The sequence below is a fragment of the Pseudovirgaria hyperparasitica genome, assembly GCF_010093815.1.
Source record: "Pseudovirgaria hyperparasitica strain CBS 121739 unplaced genomic scaffold EJ05scaffold_4, whole genome shotgun sequence".
Lineage (NCBI taxonomy): Eukaryota > Fungi > Ascomycota > Dothideomycetes > Acrospermales > Acrospermaceae > Pseudovirgaria > Pseudovirgaria hyperparasitica.
The window spans coordinates 1,687,327-1,707,291 of record NW_022985552.1 but is presented as its reverse complement, the minus strand read 5'-3'; the positions used below and the strand labels follow the sequence as shown (position 1 = coordinate 1,707,291).

Below are 19,965 nucleotides of genomic sequence, written 5' to 3'. Positions count from 1 at the left end.
ATTCTTGCCATAACGCAATGTCTCCGCGAGACAGGTACCGGGTACAGAAGGAACGACTTTATGCAGTCTCTGGGAGACCTGTACTGGCGTACCTATCTAGATACTTCCTGTGAAGGAAGTAAATCCAGTATAGGAAGAAAGTTGGAAAGCCTACCTACTGACAGGTAAAGAAAATGGCGGTACTTGTATAGCCTTCTGTAGGTATACATTTTTTTCATTATAGTAACGGTACGAGTGAAAGGACTAAATATACCAAGCTTGATGGATGAACAACTGTGTTCGAATATGTACAACATATGAGACGAAGAAGTGAAGGTCTTTCATGAAGGTGCGTGCTTATAGGACATGAGGACCACACGGAATCGGAGAGAAACTCAGCCTCGCCACTATTTCATCGTCTGCTGTGGTCTGTAGTCATCAAATTCATTGTTAATGTTTACTAATACCAGGTGGTTCCACGATGCGCCAAAGGCAACTACAGATACTGATTAACATTGATCGTGATGGATGGAGAGATGGTGTGGTGGGGTCATTCGGCTTATTGATGCCTTAGGCACTAATATTGAGTGTTCGGGTTTCAAGAATGGACGCGGTGCGGGTCCTGGCGGAGGTCAAGCGCGCCCACTGCAACTTTACCAGATACTGGCACCAGATCAATTTATAGCCACGAACTCTCAAGTGCCCTTTCGAATCGTAAGCCATCGATCCATTGCTGAGTCTTAGCCCACGCAAACCCCAATGATAGACCAGGGACCACCGCACTTGTTCGCTTCTTCAATCTCCCATGTACTTCATCCTTAGCTTTGCTGCACCCACATCCCCGCCAGTGCGACTCCTACCATTTCCCACGGGAAGGTGTACGGCGTCATGGAGCGACAGAGAAAGCGTATGTCATATATGAATTTGTAGCAGGTAGTGTTGTGCTGAAATACAAGCAGGCGAGCTAAGGGGTCTCAATGCGCGAGCTTGGTCTGGCGAAACTGGTTGGTTCAATGTCGTCAAGCTGAGCCATCTAAGATACTGATACTTTTCGTAGAGCTCTTCACCGTTCAGAACTCGCTCGATTCGTCCATGAAAAAGAACACCGCTTTCATCAAACGCTTGCGAACCGCTATAACGGCGTCCTCGAAGGATACATTCCTACAAGAGATACGCAGTCTATCTCTTCACAAATACCTCTCAGAGATCATATCTGCGACCTTTGAGGGTCTATGCAAGCTTAAAACCCCAGCGGAGATATCTACGGGCGTCGAAATAGTCAGTGCTCTGCATCAACGCTTCGGCCCAGCGGAGTTTACTGAAAAGATCGGTTGGCTAATTGGAAGAGGCTTAAGCACACCGGACAAGTCAATACTGAAATCACTGGCTCAAGATGTTAGAGAGCGAGAAGAAAGGGAGCGGATCGCCAGGCAGAGGGTTCTACTGCGTGTTGCTACAGAACTGTGGCTTGTAGGGGTTTTGAGGAGTCTTGAAGATACCGCTCGCCCCGATGAAGTTGGTACTAAAAGCAAAGACGGCGCCAAACCAGTGGACATTACCTCGAAGACCAAAGTGGCAGGCTCGAATGCGCGTGGTGACGCCGATGCAGAGCCTTTCCCTCTCGAGGCACTCAAGGAGATGCTAGGTCATGATCGTGAGCATGTCAATCTTCCATTAGTGGTAATCTTCGTTAAGGCTTTCGCTTGGGATGTTCTTGGGGTGCAACTTGCGTCGTCTGAAGGTCGAAAATCAGTCGCTGAGGATGGTACCACATCGTCCTCCGCTAAAGGGGAAGAGCCCATGTTCAATGAGAACATGGATCCAGTAGCAGATGACTCTCCTATGACCTCACCAGAACTACGCCAACGTTTCAAAAACATCTTGTCTCGATATCTGGACGATGTAAAGTCGCATATACTTAGAAATCAGAAGACTTTAATGGCCCAAGGTCGTCGCAACGCGGAGGCTTACGTCAAGTCCGGCGAAGTGTTTGAAGATAGACAAGCAACTCATGAGAAGCAGATCAAAACACAGGAGAAATTGGTTGCGAATGCACAGGTCATGGCCGATGCCCTAGGTGTAGAGATGCCCGATCTGCAAGAGAAAGACAGTGCGACTGCGATTGGCGATAATGCAATCGGACTCGTCAAGACCGGAGAGTACCTACGAGGCCAGAGTGATGGCCCTGGAATTTGGGAGGATGAAGAAGAGCGTCGATTTTACGAGAATTTGATCGACCTGAAGGATCGCGTACCCGGAATTCTCCTTGAAGATGGCAAGAAGAAGAAGTCTGATGAGGAGCAAGTTGGAAGAAAGGCTGATGGGATCTCAGTTCCCGGTGAATCTAAGCCAGACGCAGAGCCAAGTTCTGAGAAAGCCGCAGATATCGACGATCAGTCCACGACAATCGTTAATAAATCAATGGGCGCCCAAGTCGACTCAATTCTTGCGCGCTTACCTGAATTTACCACGAAGGACATGGTCGATCAGACAGCTACAGACTTCTGTTTCCTGAATTCGAAAGCCTCACGCAACAGGCTCATAAAAGCTGTTCAAGATCTTCCAAGAGGTCGCACTGACCTAATGCCACTCTACGCCCGACTTGTTGCGACGCTGGGAAAATACCTTCCGGACATCCCGTCAAGTTTGATAACGTACCTAGATGATGAGTTTCGCAGCCTACAGCGGAGGAAATCGAAAGACTCGCTTGGCCAAGTCCGCATTCAAAACGTCCGTTACCTCGCAGAGCTCACAAAATTTGGCGTAGTTCCGGAACATGTCATATTTCATTGTCTCAAAGTCAGTCTAGATGAATTCTCTCGCATGAACATTGACATCATTAGCCATCTACTCGAGAACTGTGGCCGATATCTTTTCCGAAACCCAGAAACCTCCCCGCGCATGGTATCATTCCTGGATACTTTACAAAGGAAAAAAGCTGCGCAACATATTGGGCATCAGGAACGTATGAACCTTGACAATGCGATATATCACGTCAATCCACCCGAACGAGCTGCAATTGAGCAAAAGGAGAGAACACCGCTGGACTTGTTTCTCCGTAAACTCATGTACACGGATCTTTCAAGGAGAAGTCTTGATAAGATAGTAAGACAGATCCGGAAACTTCATTGGGAGGAACCGGATGTCGTCCGCAGCCTCGAAAAAATATTCACCAAACCGCATCGAATCAAATACGGCAACATACACCTATTGGCCGTTATTCTCGGGTCATTGAATCGATACCATGCGAACTTCGTTATCACTGTTATTGATGATTTACTTGAGCAGATCGTCCTGGGGCTTGAAGTCAACGATTTTAGGTTCAACCAGCGTCGGTTGGCTGAAGTCAAGTATCTGGGCGAACTTTATATCTACAGAATGGTCGACTCTCCAACTATTTTTGACACTTTGTACAAGATCGTAGCCTATGGATACGGTAGGAAACTCGTCCTGTTCAAATCTGGACAACATTATCTGCTGTACTTTGGCTGACCCAATAATAGAAAATGGCACACCGAAACCAGGTCAAGTCAATGCCCTCGATTTGCCTGACAACTTCTTTCGTGTGCGGCTTGTCTGCAGCCTGCTCGAGACTTGTGGTGTGTATTACGACAAGGGCCAGGCTAGGAAGAAGTTGGATTTCTACCTCACCTACTTTCAGGTACGTGAAATTTATTTTACGCGTTCGCTTGGGGACTAATGACACGTAGTATTACATCCAAACAAAGGAGATACTGCCGATGGACATTGAGTTCTTGGTGCAAGACGCATTTGCTCTATTGAGACCCCAGTGGAAAATTACAGCCACGTTGGAAGAAGCTTATAATACATTCTCTGAAGCGGTCAAGCAAAATTTCCAGAGTGCTGGCTTGGATCGACACGCTGATGTCGATGAGGTCGAGCCAGATTCATCATCATCGGACGAAGAAGACGAGGACCTTACCCTCCCGGACGGTGACGAGGAGAAGTCTTCGGGAGAAGATGGAGAGGTAGCTCAAAACAATCCATTGGTCTTGTTGAAGCTAAGTGACTATAGATCTCACTCGACGAGGAGACTCAGCACAATGAGGATTCATCAGAAGAAGAGGAAGAGGACGAGCAAATTGTGGTCACCCGCCAGGAAAATGAGCGTGATCCTGAAGCCGACGCTGATTTCGATCGTGAACTAGCGAAGCTCATGTCCGAGAGCATGGACTCACGCAAGTTCGACCGCAAGCCTGTTTTCGATGTTCCGCTCCCCATGCGTCGCGGGCGCGAGGCTGCAGCTGCCACATCAGAGGAAGAACCTATTCAGGCTCCTGAAGTTCCATCAGGGCCTGGAACTATGAAGTTCTCCCTTCTCAGTCGTCGAGGAAATCGGCAACAGGTATCTAACACGCGTCAATTAGAAATCATTACTGACACACTCCAGACACGATCGATCGACCTCCCATCGGACTCTGGTTTTGCTGTTGCCATGCGAACGCACCAGCAAGTCGAAAAGGAGGAACAACAGCGTATTAAAAACCTCGTTCTGAATTACGATCTACGTGATGAGAACGAAAATGACGGTGAATCACATTTTCATTATCACCTTCGACCTAATCCGAACCACACGGAAAGAACAAAAGCTGAGAAGTTACCAGTTATCGAAAAGCAACACAACCCGTACGCACAGCCGCGAATCGACAAGGCGGGAACTGGACGTAGCACACAGCGAGCCCGCAAATTACAGCTCAGTGATGTTGACTGGTATGACAAATCTCGATCATCTCCTGCCTCGAAGTCGATAAGCGACGTATCAGTGCTTTCAGATTTGTCTGCTTTCCCTGTTATTCAACAATCGCAAAAGACCAGCAAATGTGCTGATTCATCGTCTTCCAATGAATCACTCGCTACCCGACCCAAATTTCCTACTCAGTCCTCGTCTATCTCTCTTACCACATTTCCTTTAAACGTTTCAAATCAACAAGGCCCATCACGTAATAGTCGAGGCAGAAAGTATAGCCAGCTGACTTAAAATGCCCGCCTGGCGGGGGTATTCTCTACAGGACTTGATTATGCTAAGCGCTTCACTATTCACCCATCAATCCCGTCTGACGACTTCCACACGAAACGCCAATCATGTCTAACGAGGCAATCTCCACAGACACTCGGAACAGCAAGAAGCTACCAGCCCTTGATTCCATGGAAGCTCAGCATCATCGGTATATTGATGGGTTTCAACAGGCTGGAAGCCGAAGGACGATACCTTAGCGGCCCTCCGTCAGGCTCCATCAAACTTGTTCCGAGGCTACACATGTCGCCGAGAGGATTTACGCACCGTAATCATTACAACATGGTTTGACGAGATAGGCGAACATGTTGAGTATGGTACGGGCAGTTGAGGGGACTATGCGCACAATTTGTTTTCATCTTACCATTTTCCGCTGCAATCTGCGGTAAACTGACCTCAAGTCATTCACTATAATCTGTATAACTCTTTACATCTCCCCGGGCAGATCAACCTTGCAAGCCCGATAGTATTGAGTGCAGAAAAATTCAGGCCAGATTTCGTGGTATTATTGACTCTACAGTGATATTCTCCAAGAGAAGGTTTGCGAAGATTATATATTAACATTGGTATGTGGTTCCTGATAAATTGTGTGAGATTGAGTCAAGGGAGATCAACAAGCATGACGCATTATCTGCCCTGGTTGCCTTAGCCGTAGCCCCACGGCTCACCTGGGCAGCGCCATGAAACAACGTCATACCTCCTGGATACTTAGTTCGCATTCCACTTCCCTTCCCTGAGCTTCATGCTCTATTACGAATTCCTCACACCTTCACATTTCCTTTCTCCCAATTTTCATTTCCTAGGCTTCACAAAACTCTTAAAAATACAAAGCCAATTGATCTCTCACACACATACCAGGTTGTCGCTCGAACGAACCAATTTGAACACCATGGGAGACAATTCAGATTCAGCCAAAGAGTCTCTTCCCGTCCGTTCTGGTCAAACCGATTCGGTCCATCTCTCGCCAGATCCGTATCTTAGCTCAGATTCAGGCATACCAACGCCTTCGATGCTTACACCCAACACTAGAGCGGAAGCTGAATTCGCGTTCACCTCTAACGCATTGAAGCAGACGGACTCCGCTGCCCCATCTACGGCTCCTCCAGAAGATACCGATAGTCCTATGTTGGCCGCTCCTAGAAGTACCCGCCGGCCGCTTGCTCCTCCTCGAAGCGGTAGTTCCAACTACATTGCCGCTCTCGCTGCCAGTCGTACCGTGCCTGAAGGTTTCGATGCTTCCAATGCCCAGTCTTACAGCCCGGTGACACCGAACGAGTCACAGAGCGTGGATAAGACGAAAATCTCTGGCGTGCTGAAGGAAGACACCAATACTCGCTACGGAGATCAGCAAGATATGAAGAGGGAGAGACAGAAGGCGCTTCTGGCGAAGATCCCTGGTCATGGCTACGACAGCACACAAGAGACAGCAAGCAAGTGATAGGGAAACGTATCACTCAACCCTCGTAGGTTGGCGTCATTTGGAACTGCACCACGTCTTGTCACGTTTCTCAGGATGACGTAGATAACCCTGCTGTGGTACGTCGGGCGGAAAGATATTTGGGGAGGCCTAATCCAATACAGCTAAGATCCATTACACGATGCTCTGAGGGTGACTCACTTCGACAATACATGGACTTTTCTGGCAACATGCCAAAGAGTACGAACTCTTATTGTGGTGACATTTGTAGCTTGCATGAATAGAGCTGCTCCCTGTGAGATATTCGAGAGGGTATGTAAGCATGTTCAATCCCCCTTGCCATGCATTCATGGATCGTGATGATTACCCAGACGACATAATTTGCTAGTCTTGAGCTAATCGTGGCCACTGTGCGATCAGTCCCACCAATTCCCCCACGCGTTTAGCTGCACCCCTAACATCCAGAACGCAATTCGTTAGACCCTGGAGTCTTCGCTCCATTCGATCACCACCCAAAAAGCGACACATCCGGTAAATCTGATGCAGTACAATTATCCAAGACGGATGGTGGTATACGGCACGCCAGCGGAAGAGAGCACGTGATAACTTGGAATGCGGGACTCTCTGCCCTTTCCCCTTGCAGAAAAGGTGCCATAGCTTATATATCAGCTTATATTTGATCCAAAAGATCATCGCGCGTGTATCGGCTCCAAATCCATTCCCAATTACGCCACATGCGAATGCATCAGGAGAACGAACACTGGCGCAGGGCATCGTTGTTCTCAGATCAACACGATTGTCTTTGAACACATTAGTGGATAAACTATACCCTTTGGTGAGTATATTGATCCTGGTTTAATATAACAGAGGGCCAATACGCGCCACCAGAACTCAATGAGGCATACAAGGTAGTTGACACTATTCGGGGCAAAGGTGTTTTATACGATGCCGAGTATAGACTTAGAATTATGGCTCGAACGGGGCAAGGGAATAATCAAGCATTTCACACAGTACTCATTCTGCAGAGACAAGAGGACGACAAGAGGCTCTGAAGGTGTCTCTTCGAGCGGAAAGGGGCTCGCTGTTACAACAATAAAGATTTTGGGGGAAGACTGGTGTAAACATATCATATACACTTGGTGCAGGCTAAGCAAGACGGTAGGAATCCATAACAGCGGAAGGTCACCCACTTGGCCTATAATAATACTCTCTTTCTATATTAGAGTGAGGAGTGCCTTGCGGATCGTAAAGCCACAGCCTCCGAAGATCCAACAAGGCAGACGCGCATCTGACGGTCTCTTTGATGTTGTACATCTTCCAATTTTAGTCAAAAGGTGGCACGTGTTGGCAGAAATCGGTCTAAACTCTGGCAATTTTGCCGAGCGCCCGAAGCTTTTTGACGGACGCTACATATTTACAATTGCCAAGGTGAATTTGAGCCAATAGAATGTCGGATTCAATATATCGACAACACTACTACTACACCATTGTGCCCCACCACTCCCTTGAAACTGTTGGACTTACTAACACTTTGTTTTTCTATAGGTAAGTACGACTTTCTGTACGAAATCGTATTGCATTGTGGGAACATTTGAGCTTGGCAACTGTGCACCTGACGACTCTCATCCGTTGAATCACTGTTGCCTGATAGAGGGAAGCGTAAACACGCGTTCACAGCCCGTTCTGTACTAAGCTTTAGTCTTCACTACGTGGAACCTGGAAGCATTTCTATATTCGTACCAATAAATCGTACATATCACCACAATGAACCAACCGAACAAGATGTATCCCCGAACTGTCTTCAGTCTGAGGATTCTTGCCACTCTTGCTTTCGTAGTATTGGCCCGAACAGTAAGTCCGCACAGCCTCACTAGTGTTGATCAATATATACCATTCGGTCCACACTTGGAAAGGATGAACCCTGAGATCTGATACAACTATCCAGCAATCCATTCCCACTCCCTCTGGGTTACCCGTTGGACCAGGGCCGGTCTTCTTTTCCACTCTGCCACCCGAGCTCTCCTCTCTTCGGTCCGAATTCGAGAGCTTCTTGTCTGAGGCCTCGACTAGATCCGATATCCTATCAATTTTACCTATTTCTCTCTCGGACGAGCCAGTGTCAAGCCCTTCAAGTAGTGCCCCGGTGACATCACCTGGAGGATCAGTGAGTAGTCCGACTACAACGACGTCCGGCACCTCCAGTCCGAGCACGACAGCGGTAGCGCCGACTGAGACAGGAGGCGCGGCCGGGCAAGCTGGAGACCAGAATCGGCAAGTTCTCATGATGATGGGTCTTCTGGGAGTCATGGGTGGACTTTAACGGGCGCCGGCTCAGGCGCGGTGGATACCCTCTCTATGAGTCACAATCGGGCTTGGAATGTGTGTTTCGGGACGGACCATGATCCGACGGGCAGTTATGTATCTATCATACTATGGATAGGCTTTTCTTGGGCGTCTTAGTACCTTGGCTACACGAAATCATGCATCCGTATTCTCAGCAAATCCTCAAAGGAAGCAAAAGAAGTGTGTCTTTGACGTTTCATTTCATTAATATAATGGGGAATAAGACATTATCATCGTGACACGTGAATTACCGCTCCCGGTGCAATAATATCAACTGGCTCGTAACGCAGAAGAGTCATATTTTACCAAAAAGTACTCGCTGTGAAGTACAACGTGATCAAGCATGAACATCTTAACGCACAGAAGTATCCAGGGCATCAGACACTGTGTATGCACGAGTAAGAACATACCATTACTAAGATGATCGAGTATTTGAAGATTACAGTTCGAAAGTGACAACAGCAATTTTAACTACGTAGAAATTGATTATCCTGTGACCCTTCATTTCCAAAGTTGTTATGACATCGACCAAGAAACACATACAAATCGACAAGAGATTGATTGCTCGTACATAAATCTAAAAGAAGCTGGTATCATAAAAACCCCACAGAGCATGTCCTAACACATCTCATCCGTTATGCTCTAGTATGTCAAACTCACACACCTCCCATCCCACTTTCCTTTCCCCTTGACGACCTCTTCCGCAATCCACGCGCCGACATCCCTTCGGCTCACAGAGTATCCAACAGCTGGCCCCGGCGCCTCCTCCTTTCCGTCAGCGGTCAACTGTCCCCCAGCATATTCCCACCCAACCCGTACACTCCCGACCCCCTTCTCCACACCATCCGTCAAGAGAGTTGGCCGCACAACCGTAAATCCACCCAACGATGCTTCCGCACCCTCACACCCCTTTATCACGGCCTCTTCCATCTTCTTCTTATCCGCATGCGGTACAGAGAGAGTATAGTGGTACATCCAGCGCATACTCCAGGGCACGTCCTCGCGTGGGCTGACCCCCGTGGTACTAATCACCATCATGCGTGGTCTCTGCTCTCTCTTCACCACGCCTTCGGCTAGCATACTTTTGAGTACGTCGAGGATTGCTTGCGTGCCCGTCTCGCAGATATGCACGTTGTCCAACGTCACCGGCGCGGTCAGCGAGTACTGGAGCTTCGGGCTCCCGCCGATGCCGAAGATGATCTGAGATACCGGGCCGTGCGTGGCAGGCGCAAGGACGGTGCGGATCGCGTCAGCGTCGGCGATGGAGCCTGGAGTGATTGTGAGGTTGCTGGTGAGGAGGGAGTCGGGCAGGGCGTAGGTTGTTGTGAGGAGGCTGGTGAGCTTTGCCGGGGTGCGGGCGACTGTGTGTTTGTCAGTATGGAAAGGATAGGACAAGAGCGGACAGGGGACTGACGAGCTGTGCAATGGTAGCCTGCTTTCAGGGTGAGGGCGAGGGCGGCAGCGGTTGTACCGCCTGTTGCGCCGAAGAAGGCGATAGCTTGGGAGGATTGGGTGGTCATTTTGAAGACTGTAGGAACTGGTATGTTTGAGGTGTTTAGGGTGCGATGCTGCGTGAATATGATGTACTGTCACAGTCAGTATATGGGTTTGAAATCGATTCAAGACCTAGACTCACGTATTGCTATGTATGGAGGAGCTATGACAGATTGAAGCTGAACGTGTATGGTATCGATGATGTTCTGCAGCTCCTCCTCGACCTTCCATCGCCTTTACTTATATGCATTTCCTTCTCTCGTGATCGTCCGGGTACCTAGCCAGGCTATGATAAAAGGGTCCGAGATACCAACAGTTGCATGCAACGCGTGTGGTCGAGAAGGCGGCTAAAGGAAAGGATGTTGATCCTCCGGGGCCGAATTGCCCACAGCAGAATCACCGGTCCGTACAATAATGGATAGTCGTGACTATATATACGCAGTATCATCTTGAGCCGGCGGGGTGATTGCTGGTCCGGCTTCGGCTGAACGTGCGGCTGAACGTGCATGAGTGGAGTATCATGCCTGAGGCATGAGTTGAATGTTATGGGTGAATTGTGCTGTGGTCAAGCATATGTTACTGACGATAATCACTAGTGAATGTGCAGTAGACATTCAAGTCCTGCTTCATCTCATTTTTCAGGAGAGAGATGTTATTCCTGCGCTCAACACATTACATGAATATATCTAGACTAAAAAGTGGTATGTCATAAGTTTAGCCTGTTCATTCATGTATTTAAAGACTCTCGGACTTTCGCGATCCATTTTGCAACATTGAACTCAGTGTCGCCATTTCCAGACAGGCTGCTGCTTCGAGAGTCTTCATCATTTGGACCACCGAGAACATAACAACACTAACAACCCTCTAACTCTCCACCGATAGGCCGCACACTGCTGGTTCCTTTATGAAAGGGTCTACTATACCACTTGCGATCATTCCCAAGGGAGTGGAAGTTTACGCATGGGAGGTTTTTGGATCCTCGACCCCTTCTGCGAGCAGTGTTACACAGAGCGCTGGTCATAGGCAGAATGAGTCCGCTCGAGTGAGTCATGTTTGTCTGGGAGTTTTAAAAGTCATACCCTGGAGCTGGATCGGACTCATAACACTCACAATATTATTCTGGCCCCCTCCAAACTTCTGTCTAGATTGCAAAGTCTTTACCCAGAATTAAAATCTCGGCATACGCAGCATGGCTTCCACCGATCGCAGACAACCTCCATGGGCTCCCCCTACCCAAGCAGAATCTCAGACGAAACTGCCCAACTTGAAAATATACAACACCTTGACTCGAAAGAAGGATGTTTTCATTCCAGTCGATCCAACAGGGAAGAGCGTGACGTGGTATGCGTGTGGACCCACAGTGTATGAAGATGCCCATCTAGGACATGCAAAAAACTACGTCTCAACCGACATTATCCGCCGCATAATGAAGGACTATTTCGGCTTCCAAGTCAAGTTCGTCATGAATACGACTGATATCGACGATAAGATCATTGTGTCCGCCCGTCAGCAGTACCTCTTTGCGCGGTTCAAGGAAGAGCATGCATCTCGAGACAACGCTGCTATAAGCCCTGCAGTTCTGGAGGCTACTGAGGCCGCGTACCGGACATATATTGGAAAAAATCTCCCATATCTGCCCCCTGATACGAGCCCGGAGAGATTCTCCGAGGCAGTGTCGAAGGCATATGAGGACAAGCTAGACTCTGCTCGGGGTCAAGCGCTCACTGTCGACGACTTACTATTGAGAGCATACATCGACACAGCACGGTCTGCCGTCGAGGCTCTGGGGGCTCCGGAAAACGTATCTGAATTCTTCATGAAGACGAAAGATGTCTTGCTACCGTATCTTGATGCGCTACATGGGCCATCGCTGCCATCAGATAATTACCAGATCTACATGAACCTGTCGCGGAAATTCGAACGCCGCTTTTTCGAAGACATGACTGCGCTTAATGTCCAATATCCGGATGTCATCACCCGTGTAACGGAATATGTCCCTGAGATTATTGACTTCGTTCAACAAATCATCGCTAATGGTTTCGGCTACGCCACCCTCGACGGTTCCGTCTATTTCGATATCGACTCATTTGAGAAGGCTGGACATCACTATTCTAAGCTAGAGCCTTGGAGTAAGAACGATTGCTCTCTCCAAGCGGACGGTGAGGGCTCGCTGTTCAAAGGAAAGTCGATGAAACGGAACGAGAATCATTTCGCATTGTGGAAAGCTAGCAAGCCAGGTGAACCGGCATGGCCAAGTCCATGGGGAAATGGGCGGCCAGGATGGCATATTGAGTGCTCTGCGATGGCCTCCGAAGTCATTGGGAAGACTATTGATATTCATTCTGGAGGCGTAGATCTCTGCTTTCCCCATCATGACAACGAACTGGCTCAATCGGAAGCTTACTGGTCGACCCCAGGCAGTCCGGCGCAGTGGGTGAATTATTTCATACATATGGGACAATTGAGGTACGTTCCAAATGCTGCCTAGTCGTGCGGATGACCCTGACAGATACAGGATTCGAGGCTTGAAGATGAGCAAGAGCCTTAAGAACTTTACGACGATCAGATCTGTTCTCTCGGAGAAACAGTGGAGTGCCCGCTCTCTTCGAATATGCTTTCTTTTGATGCCTTGGCAGGATGGGATTGAGGTGACAGACGAGCTCACGAAGGCAGTAATTGGCTGGGAGGGCAAGCTCAACAACTTTTTCTTGAACAGCTTGCACGTGTTGAGGCATTCCATGGCGGATGCCATAAGAGAACAAGGCCTTGAAACTACAGACCAGGAGTTGATAGACGCCCTGGACAAGGCGAAATCCAACGTTGACGCAGCTCTTTGCGACTCTTTCAACACCCCGGCAGTTATGAAAATACTCTCTGATCTCATCACCCAGACAAACTCAGCGGAGCAACTCTCAAACAAAACAGTCATTCTGCTAGCGCGATGGATAACGCGGATTGTTACCATATTTGGTCTCGATCCTGAGGGGGATCTGAGCAATTCGGAACGCATAGGGTGGTCAGGATTAGATATTCCGGCACCAGCAAAACCCTACATTTACCCTGCATCTCGGCTGCGTGACGAGGTCCGGCTTTTGATTACTTCCGGCTCGGTGGATCATTCTGCCATAGCGAAGCTCGTTGAAGATATCTCGATCGAGACGCCAGAGCCAGCGGTGGAGTCCTCTGAACCATATAAGGAGGTGCTACAGCATTTCCACACCGACGTAATGAAACTTGCGACTCAGCAAGCATCAGCAAAGGAATTCCTCGCCCTCTGCGACCAACTTCGCGATGTTCATCTTTGGAATCTCGGCATCTATCTCGAGGACCGCACTAATCTTCAATCAGCTTTGGTACGGCCCCTGGACAAAATGCTTGAGGAGGCACGCGCGGAAAGCGACACAGCTCTCGCCGCCAAAGCCAAGGCGAAGCTAGACCGACAGGCCAGGGAAGCAGAGAAGGAAAAGGAGCTGCGTGAACGGGCTAAACTTGACCCCTTGCAAATGTTCCAAAACTCGGAAGAGTATCTGGAATGGGATGAACGTGGTATTCCGACACTGGATGCAGAGCGGAATGCGATCCCTAAGAATAAGCGCAAGAAGCTGGTCAAAGAATGGGAGAAGCAGAAGAAGCTGCATGAAGAGTGGCAGGCAACGCAGAAGGCGGCATAGGACTTGGACTCTTGAAGAGGCTAATTACCCATGTTGGTGAACGATCAGTCTATGTTAATTAACCATTAGCGTTTCTTTACTTGTGTGAACTGGAAACAACATAGAAAAGAGCTCTTTCTCTTGGGAGATAAACTTAGTCGAGTGACGATCTCAAGGAGGACAGAGATGAGTTCCTCGTCACGTTTGCATGCATGGCACAGTGTTGTTACGCTTCTTCATTTTCATGCTTCATGTCAAATTATGAACATAACAGCACCGCATTGGTCCCTCCTCTATGTAGAGTAACCACAATGTCAGAACATCTCCGTATTACAGCCATTCTCCAATTTCGGTCTGGTACTTCAGCGGTAGCAGTGATTAGAACGCCTTCCTATAGCCGAGGAATTTGAACGACGAAGAGGGTGGCAATACAACATTGGATGAACGATCGTGACATTATCAAGCATTTTGAAGAGCGGCAAGAAGGCGCCATTCTGTCAATAGCTAACCTCAGAGTTGTGCCGATGGAATGAACCTGAATATGCTGTAAGGATGCAAAAATGTCAGTTGGTGCGCCCCGGGATAGGATAAAGTAAATTGGGTGATACAAACAATGCAGCCACGACCTAGACACCCCAATCCTCTCTTTTGCGCTTCGTCAGCCCATTCAACTTCGTGCGCTGCACATCCATGTGGCGGCGAAGAGCCTTATCTATAGGCGCGGCAATCGACCGATACACATCCCTAAGCCCCTCGCGATCAAACTGGCACGTCGCTGCGCAAGCCGCGTGAACCGAGCCTTGCTGGTATTTTGTAGTCTCGATGGACGGCATAGGCTCGATCATGATTTTTTCCAGCCGCCTGTTCATCTCGTTCAGGCTCAGTCTGCAGTCGGAAGGATTGTCGGGGATTGGCCAGAGTCCTGCCTCGTCGAGCGATTTGATGAAGGATCCTAGCATGCATGAGTCGCATGCACGGTCGTCTAACAGGCAATGGTCTTGCAAGGCCAGTTCCATATGGTCCTGGATCAACTGGAGCATGTCTGCAAGTTTGGACGTTCTGGTGTCGATGATACGATCTATGGGACACATGAGGTGTGAGTTTGCTGGGAAATGTTTTGGTCCGGAGACACTCACCTAGGACACCTGGAGGCATTCTGCACAAGGCCATAGCTTCAAGGCTACAGTCCGTGGGATTATCTGGGTTCTCTGGAGATGCGTGGATTATCAAGGATAGAGTAGTCGCTGTGAACAGTTCCACGTCTCCGAAAGCCCACGCGATGAAGACCAGATATGGATGTGGAGTCGGCGAGAACGGGTCGTGCATTCCAATAAGTTCATCGTACCATGGCTTCCAGAATGGAAGCACGAGAGTCTCCAAGCTGTACTTGCTGACGAGCAGAGCGACGTTATAGAATGTAGTAGTGTCTAGGCGTTTAGGCACAGCTTCGTACTTGTGATGGGCCATATTGAGCACGATGCCCATCGCATTCGCGTCATCCTCTGGCATGCTGATCTCAGACATGTCCGGTTCTCCGAATGGTGGACCAAACATGCGTCGCCAGACTGGGCTTACCATCAGCGCCTGGCGGCAAACTCGAAAACGTTGCTGGACAGCTCCAATCACAACGGTCAAATTCCAGTCCTCGTCAAGTTCGATGACTTCCAGTAGCTCTTTCGCATCGGACTTTGGCTTCTCGGATTTAGTTTCGGTCGTTAAGCTCATTTTGACTGTGGTGGCAGTCACTTTCTGGCTATATTTGTAAAACTCAGGTGTAGAGGAAGAGGACTTGGGGGGATAATATCGGCTGGACGAGCGGTCAGCAGGGTCTGTTGACATTGTACGCTAGTAGATCCTCGAACAGGATGGATAAAAACCTTAGTTTCGAGAAATAGACTTTGTGAAGTGAGCCGAATGTGAAATGTGCTTCACCTAGATGACGTATCAAATAAAGAAACTCATTTCAATGTAAGGTGAATTGCGTAGGGGAATAAAGAAGGCAAAGAGTCAGGGAGGCTTTAATTCACTTGATTAAGCCTTGAATTCTTAGCAGTTGAGTTGTCTTGCATTACTACCGCGATGTTACGCTGAGCCAGATGCCCCGAGGAAAAGAGGGGGAGAGGAAAGGGAGGGGAGAACTGCTATGAAACGCTATGTCTTTTGGATCTCTTTTGAATTTACATTTACCGCCTACACTACTTCGTGATGTTACCTTCTAGCATGCCGACTGGGCTTCTTCGTTCTTCACATCTAAATCACAGAAGCTCTCCGTCGCAGCAACGGCACAACAAAGATCACATCCCGAAATCGAGTTCATGTGGACTCAAGACGTAGCTTCTACAGCGAAGACATCGTGCCCACTGCATTCTACCAAGCAGCTGCGGCAAATGGCTCGTGGCGAAGCGTGGAGGTTGTACACTGCACAAATGACATGCTGATTCAATCTTTGCAGAATTTAATATTAAGTCTGACGAATGCATCTTTTCGTCGATCCTTGCTGAACAACTGTTTGCTCGCATGGGCTCGAATCTGCAATGCTCCTTCTCTGGTATGTGTGCCGGTCTTGAGTGAAGCATTTAATTTCGTAGAGAATGCAATGCATGTATATCAAGTACACGTAGAACTAGCCAATTCATGTACACCGACTGAATATCTAGTAGCGTTAAGAAAATCGATAGGTGCGCGCCAACTCCGTATGATGCGTAAGTGATTAATCGTGGGTTGGGATGCCCAGCATGCCAAGGGCTGGAAAGGGGTATGATGCACTCGCTCGTGACCTCCTGACGTCGTAGGAAGGATCAAATAGATGAAACAACTTTTACACATTCGCTGGTTGAGGTAGACATGTTATACAAGGCCTAAACTAGACTCTTGTCCGTTTCACTCCTTGGTTTTGGCGGCCTTGCATCCGTCGACGAACTCGTTTTTTGGCCAATCGAAATCCGTCTGCTTCCAGAGGGTAATATTGGGGTTATAGTAGGCTTCTTTGTGCTTGTTGATGTACGCTGTAGTGGGAAATCCGGGAGGATCGCACGTGACTGATACGGCGTCTTCGTCTTGGTAAATTCGTACGTAGTCAAAGCGCATAGTAGCTGGCATCAATGATCCTAACCCGGTCATGTTGAGCGCAGCAAAACCGTTTGACATGCCAAAGTTCATGATCATGGCCATTGGCTCCTGAGGAATGACACGCTGCCCAATGTTGCCGTTCGGCCTCAGGGCATCCGCGTACAGCGTCCAGGTCTCGTCCTTGCCGACGAACCAAGTAACATAACCATCTCGACCAGGTTCGTACTCGAATGCGTAAGTCTGATACTGTTTGCCATCATACCAGTTGTTGTTCAGATGGGTCAATCCGGATATGGCCTGCTGGAACACACCACCTTGGTAAGAATTGATCTTGGTAATGCTGTGGTCATAGACTTCGACATATTCTGTCTATGTTAGTCAAGGATACGAACCTAATGTAGAAAGCTTACCTAGGTCTGGTTGCCAGAATAGATCAAAAGGCGCAATCTGACAGGACTGAGATACTTCACCAATGGCCGCATTGGACGGAGGGTCGAGATAGCCAACACTTGCTTCGAGGGCATCGATCTCTGGCGCGCTTCGGGACACACCTGGGTTTGGGTGATCTTCTCCGTCGCAGGTACATGCCGGCAATCTCATGCCAGGCAAGTAGCTGGTACCGTCCGTTTGGCTTTGATTTGCGGTGATGCCAGCATCGCAGATATCATCATACGAGTAAGGCCACATGCCGTCTGTGCTTGCAGCGTAACCAGGTCTACCAAGATTTCCCATTGTCCAGAAACCAGGCCAGAAACCCATTGTATCTCCGCGCCCAGGAAGTGAGATACTGGCTTCGATGTAACCGCCGGTAAAACACATTTGATTCCACGATTGTAGCATGCCAGAGCGATAGTTGAGACCATGATTCTGAAATGCATCGAAGCGAAGCTCGAGTGTGCCGTCTCTAGTTGTAGCCGCATCAGGGTCGTACCACTATTGAGACGTATATTAGAGGATGTTTTTACAAATGCCAAAGTTGATACTCGCCTCAAGATCCTGAGTTACACCGTACCAGATATCCATAGCCTGGAAATACGAGTCATCACCTTCGTAGAACGTGCGACCATCAACATTGAATTCATCCGAAAACTAATCTGATCAGCAAATACAGAGCAGCAATTGCATGTGACGATACGCACCACGAGAACTTGCTTTTTGCCATTGCGGTCTTTTCTGGTCTTGGCATGGTCGGGTGTATCCTCGTCTATGAGTTTGAATCGAATGTTTTGCATGTGGTCGATAGAGTGGCCCACGTCTATACACAATGGATTGTTCGTGCATCCGTCGTCTTCGGGTTGTATTACGTCGTGAACGTAAGTCCTGGTCAGTCTTGTCAGCGCCAAGTCCATACTACCATTGTCGTTACTTACAGCACTGGATAGCCAATGAATAAGAAGAAGATTCCGATAATGATAAAGCCAAGGCCTCCTAAGTTTATCAAGCCACGCCTTGATAATATGTCACCGCAAGTGTCTCGGTCCTTGTCGTTCGGATCAGGATTGTGGAGGTAGTCATCCTTTTCAACGTCCTCTGGAAAGAGTAACAGACCAGCTGAAGGTAGAATGTTGTATTTTTCGGAGACCGTCTGAGTGTTCAAATCATCCTCGCTTCCAGCTCTCGACGGTGTGCGGGAATCGTCGAAGGGACTCGCGAATGGCCCACCATACAGACTGTTCCGACTCCGAACAGAGTCTGATTGTGAGTCCCAGCTTGAACGTCTCGACGACATTCCCGAATGTGGAGAAACAGGCGACTCTTCATCCCGATACCGTCTTGACTTTCCGAATTTCTTAGGAGGTAGGAGCAGTTCTGATGATGATATTTCTGAAGATTCCGTGGCAGCACCGTGATGGTACAGAGAACCAGCGGTCCCCGGCCGTATCCCAGGCGATTGTGGTATCAAAGACCGCGATGATGGAGCTCGAGCCATTGAGGGTCTTATGCCGTCACTGTCGGCAAAGGCGTCGTTTGAACCAGAGTTCAGTCGGATATGTGGTGGTGCGTTGCCACGAGGGCCAAGTTCGTCATTGTAGGACATATTGGAAGTCTAGACAGAAGTCGATTATAGACTAGGTAGGTGGAGTGAAAGCGGTAATGGCGTCCAAGACAATTGCCAGAGGTTGGCGAGGAAGGGAAGGATGGAGGTCCTAAGAGACCAGAGCGATGGTGTGTGGTCCTCAATGACGGCAAGAAGACAGCATAGAGTATACGAGGACCTGTTGACAAGCAGACAAGAGTAGTCGGAAGCGATGAGGCGACAAAGGTATCGAAGGAGCAGCAAAAAAGAGATGAAGCTGTATGGAGGCTTGACGGGTCGTTGTTGTGGAAGTGAACGTCGATCGTTTGCACTATGAAAGCACGCACTGGGAAAGAAAAAAGCTCTGTCGAGTTGAATCAGGAGAGGGCTACGCGATGCACGTTCCGGAAAGATGGCCAGAGAGGCAGTAAATGAAGAGTAGTACAAAGAAGAATGCGATCGGCCGTGGGAGTGCAGACAAAAGGACTATGCACAGAGCTGTTTGGGAGAGTGGAGTGGGAAAGAACAAGAGGATACGTAGAAGGAAACTAACTAGGGACAGTCAAGAAGAGAGAGAGAGAGCGCGAGGAGAGTCGCAAAGGGATGATCTCCCACAAAGGCCGAATCTGCGATGGCGATTTCGCGCAGACGGGAGAGGCTCATCAAGGCTTCCAATTGCGCTGCTTGCCCGCCAAATAACACGCGAGAACCAGACCCTCCCCCCCCCTCTCCCCTCTTCCTTGCAGCTGGAGCCTGGGTGCTTGAGCTGTCTTACAGGGCAAATAATTACTGTACTGGTGGATTCCTTCCAGTGCCCTGCCTTGCGCCGTTCCATGTTCGTCGCTTACTTCCTTGAAGTTCCCAGTGCCCGCGGCGCCAGCAGCCCTGGGAGCCAAGCCGACCATCCTTACCCTTACCGACCCTTATCCTTCAACCCCCCGGCCTGCAAGGAACCCGCTCA

General features: G+C 48.9%; 8 protein-coding genes across 8 annotated transcripts; 3 read left to right on the top strand and 5 right to left on the bottom strand.

Annotated features, from left to right (window-relative positions):
• Positions 1 to 943: 943 nt before the first annotated feature.
• EJ05DRAFT_436513 (ARM repeat-containing protein) lies at positions 944 to 4,978 on the top strand (the record flags this gene model as incomplete). Its single annotated transcript, XM_033741749.1, has 6 exons — positions 944 to 983; positions 1,037 to 3,415; positions 3,483 to 3,640; positions 3,690 to 3,968; positions 4,031 to 4,345; positions 4,391 to 4,978. Coding segments are annotated over 6 exons (3,759 nt in total), but the record flags the coding sequence as incomplete, so codon positions are not given.
• Positions 4,979 to 5,667: 689 nt separating this feature from the next.
• Positions 5,668 to 6,942, top strand: EJ05DRAFT_290002 (uncharacterized protein). Its single transcript, XM_033740514.1, has 2 exons — positions 5,668 to 6,743; positions 6,852 to 6,942. Exon 1 carries the CDS (start codon positions 5,757 to 5,759, stop codon positions 6,450 to 6,452), a length of 696 nt encoding a protein of 231 aa, XP_033603040.1. The 5' UTR covers positions 5,668 to 5,756; the 3' UTR covers positions 6,453 to 6,743; positions 6,852 to 6,942.
• On the bottom strand, positions 6,634 to 7,952 carry EJ05DRAFT_290084 (uncharacterized protein). Its single transcript, XM_033740516.1, has 2 exons — positions 7,622 to 7,952; positions 6,634 to 7,231 (listed from the first exon to the last, which is right to left on the bottom strand). Exons 1-2 carry the CDS (start codon positions 7,743 to 7,745, stop codon positions 6,816 to 6,818), a joined length of 540 nt encoding a protein of 179 aa, XP_033603039.1. The 5' UTR covers positions 7,746 to 7,952; the 3' UTR covers positions 6,634 to 6,815.
• EJ05DRAFT_290083 (uncharacterized protein) lies at positions 7,953 to 8,942 on the bottom strand. The gene has a single exon (XM_033740515.1). It carries the CDS (start codon positions 8,736 to 8,738, stop codon positions 8,160 to 8,162), a length of 579 nt encoding a protein of 192 aa, XP_033603038.1. The 5' UTR covers positions 8,739 to 8,942; the 3' UTR covers positions 7,953 to 8,159.
• A 292-nt stretch (positions 8,943 to 9,234) lies between these two features.
• Positions 9,235 to 10,613, bottom strand: EJ05DRAFT_509106 (uncharacterized protein). The gene is made up of 3 exons (XM_033748072.1): positions 10,411 to 10,613; positions 10,189 to 10,360; positions 9,235 to 10,135 (listed from the first exon to the last, which is right to left on the bottom strand). Exons 2-3 carry the CDS (start codon positions 10,292 to 10,294, stop codon positions 9,417 to 9,419), a joined length of 825 nt encoding a protein of 274 aa, XP_033603037.1. The 5' UTR covers positions 10,295 to 10,360; positions 10,411 to 10,613; the 3' UTR covers positions 9,235 to 9,416.
• Positions 10,614 to 11,457: 844 nt separating this feature from the next.
• Positions 11,458 to 13,939, top strand: EJ05DRAFT_484297 (uncharacterized protein; the record flags this gene model as incomplete). Its single annotated transcript, XM_033745325.1, has 2 exons — positions 11,458 to 12,734; positions 12,784 to 13,939. 2 exons carry the CDS (start codon positions 11,458 to 11,460, stop codon positions 13,937 to 13,939), a joined length of 2,433 nt encoding a protein of 810 aa, XP_033603036.1.
• Positions 13,940 to 14,426: 487 nt separating this feature from the next.
• Positions 14,427 to 15,680, bottom strand: EJ05DRAFT_536665 (uncharacterized protein). Its single transcript, XM_033749330.1, has 3 exons — positions 15,055 to 15,680; positions 14,531 to 14,996; positions 14,427 to 14,462 (listed from the first exon to the last, which is right to left on the bottom strand). The coding sequence occupies exons 1-2, from the start codon at positions 15,641 to 15,643 to the stop codon at positions 14,545 to 14,547; spliced, it is 1,041 nt and encodes a 346-aa protein (XP_033603035.1). The 5' UTR covers positions 15,644 to 15,680; the 3' UTR covers positions 14,427 to 14,462; positions 14,531 to 14,544.
• Positions 15,681 to 16,646: 966 nt separating this feature from the next.
• On the bottom strand, positions 16,647 to 19,230 carry EJ05DRAFT_289780 (beta-glucan synthesis-associated). The gene is made up of 5 exons (XM_033740513.1): positions 18,358 to 19,230; positions 18,127 to 18,307; positions 17,975 to 18,076; positions 17,398 to 17,920; positions 16,647 to 17,352 (listed from the first exon to the last, which is right to left on the bottom strand). The coding sequence occupies exons 1-5, from the start codon at positions 19,023 to 19,025 to the stop codon at positions 16,799 to 16,801; spliced, it is 2,028 nt and encodes a 675-aa protein (XP_033603034.1). The 5' UTR covers positions 19,026 to 19,230; the 3' UTR covers positions 16,647 to 16,798.
• Positions 19,231 to 19,965: the final 735 nt, after the last annotated feature.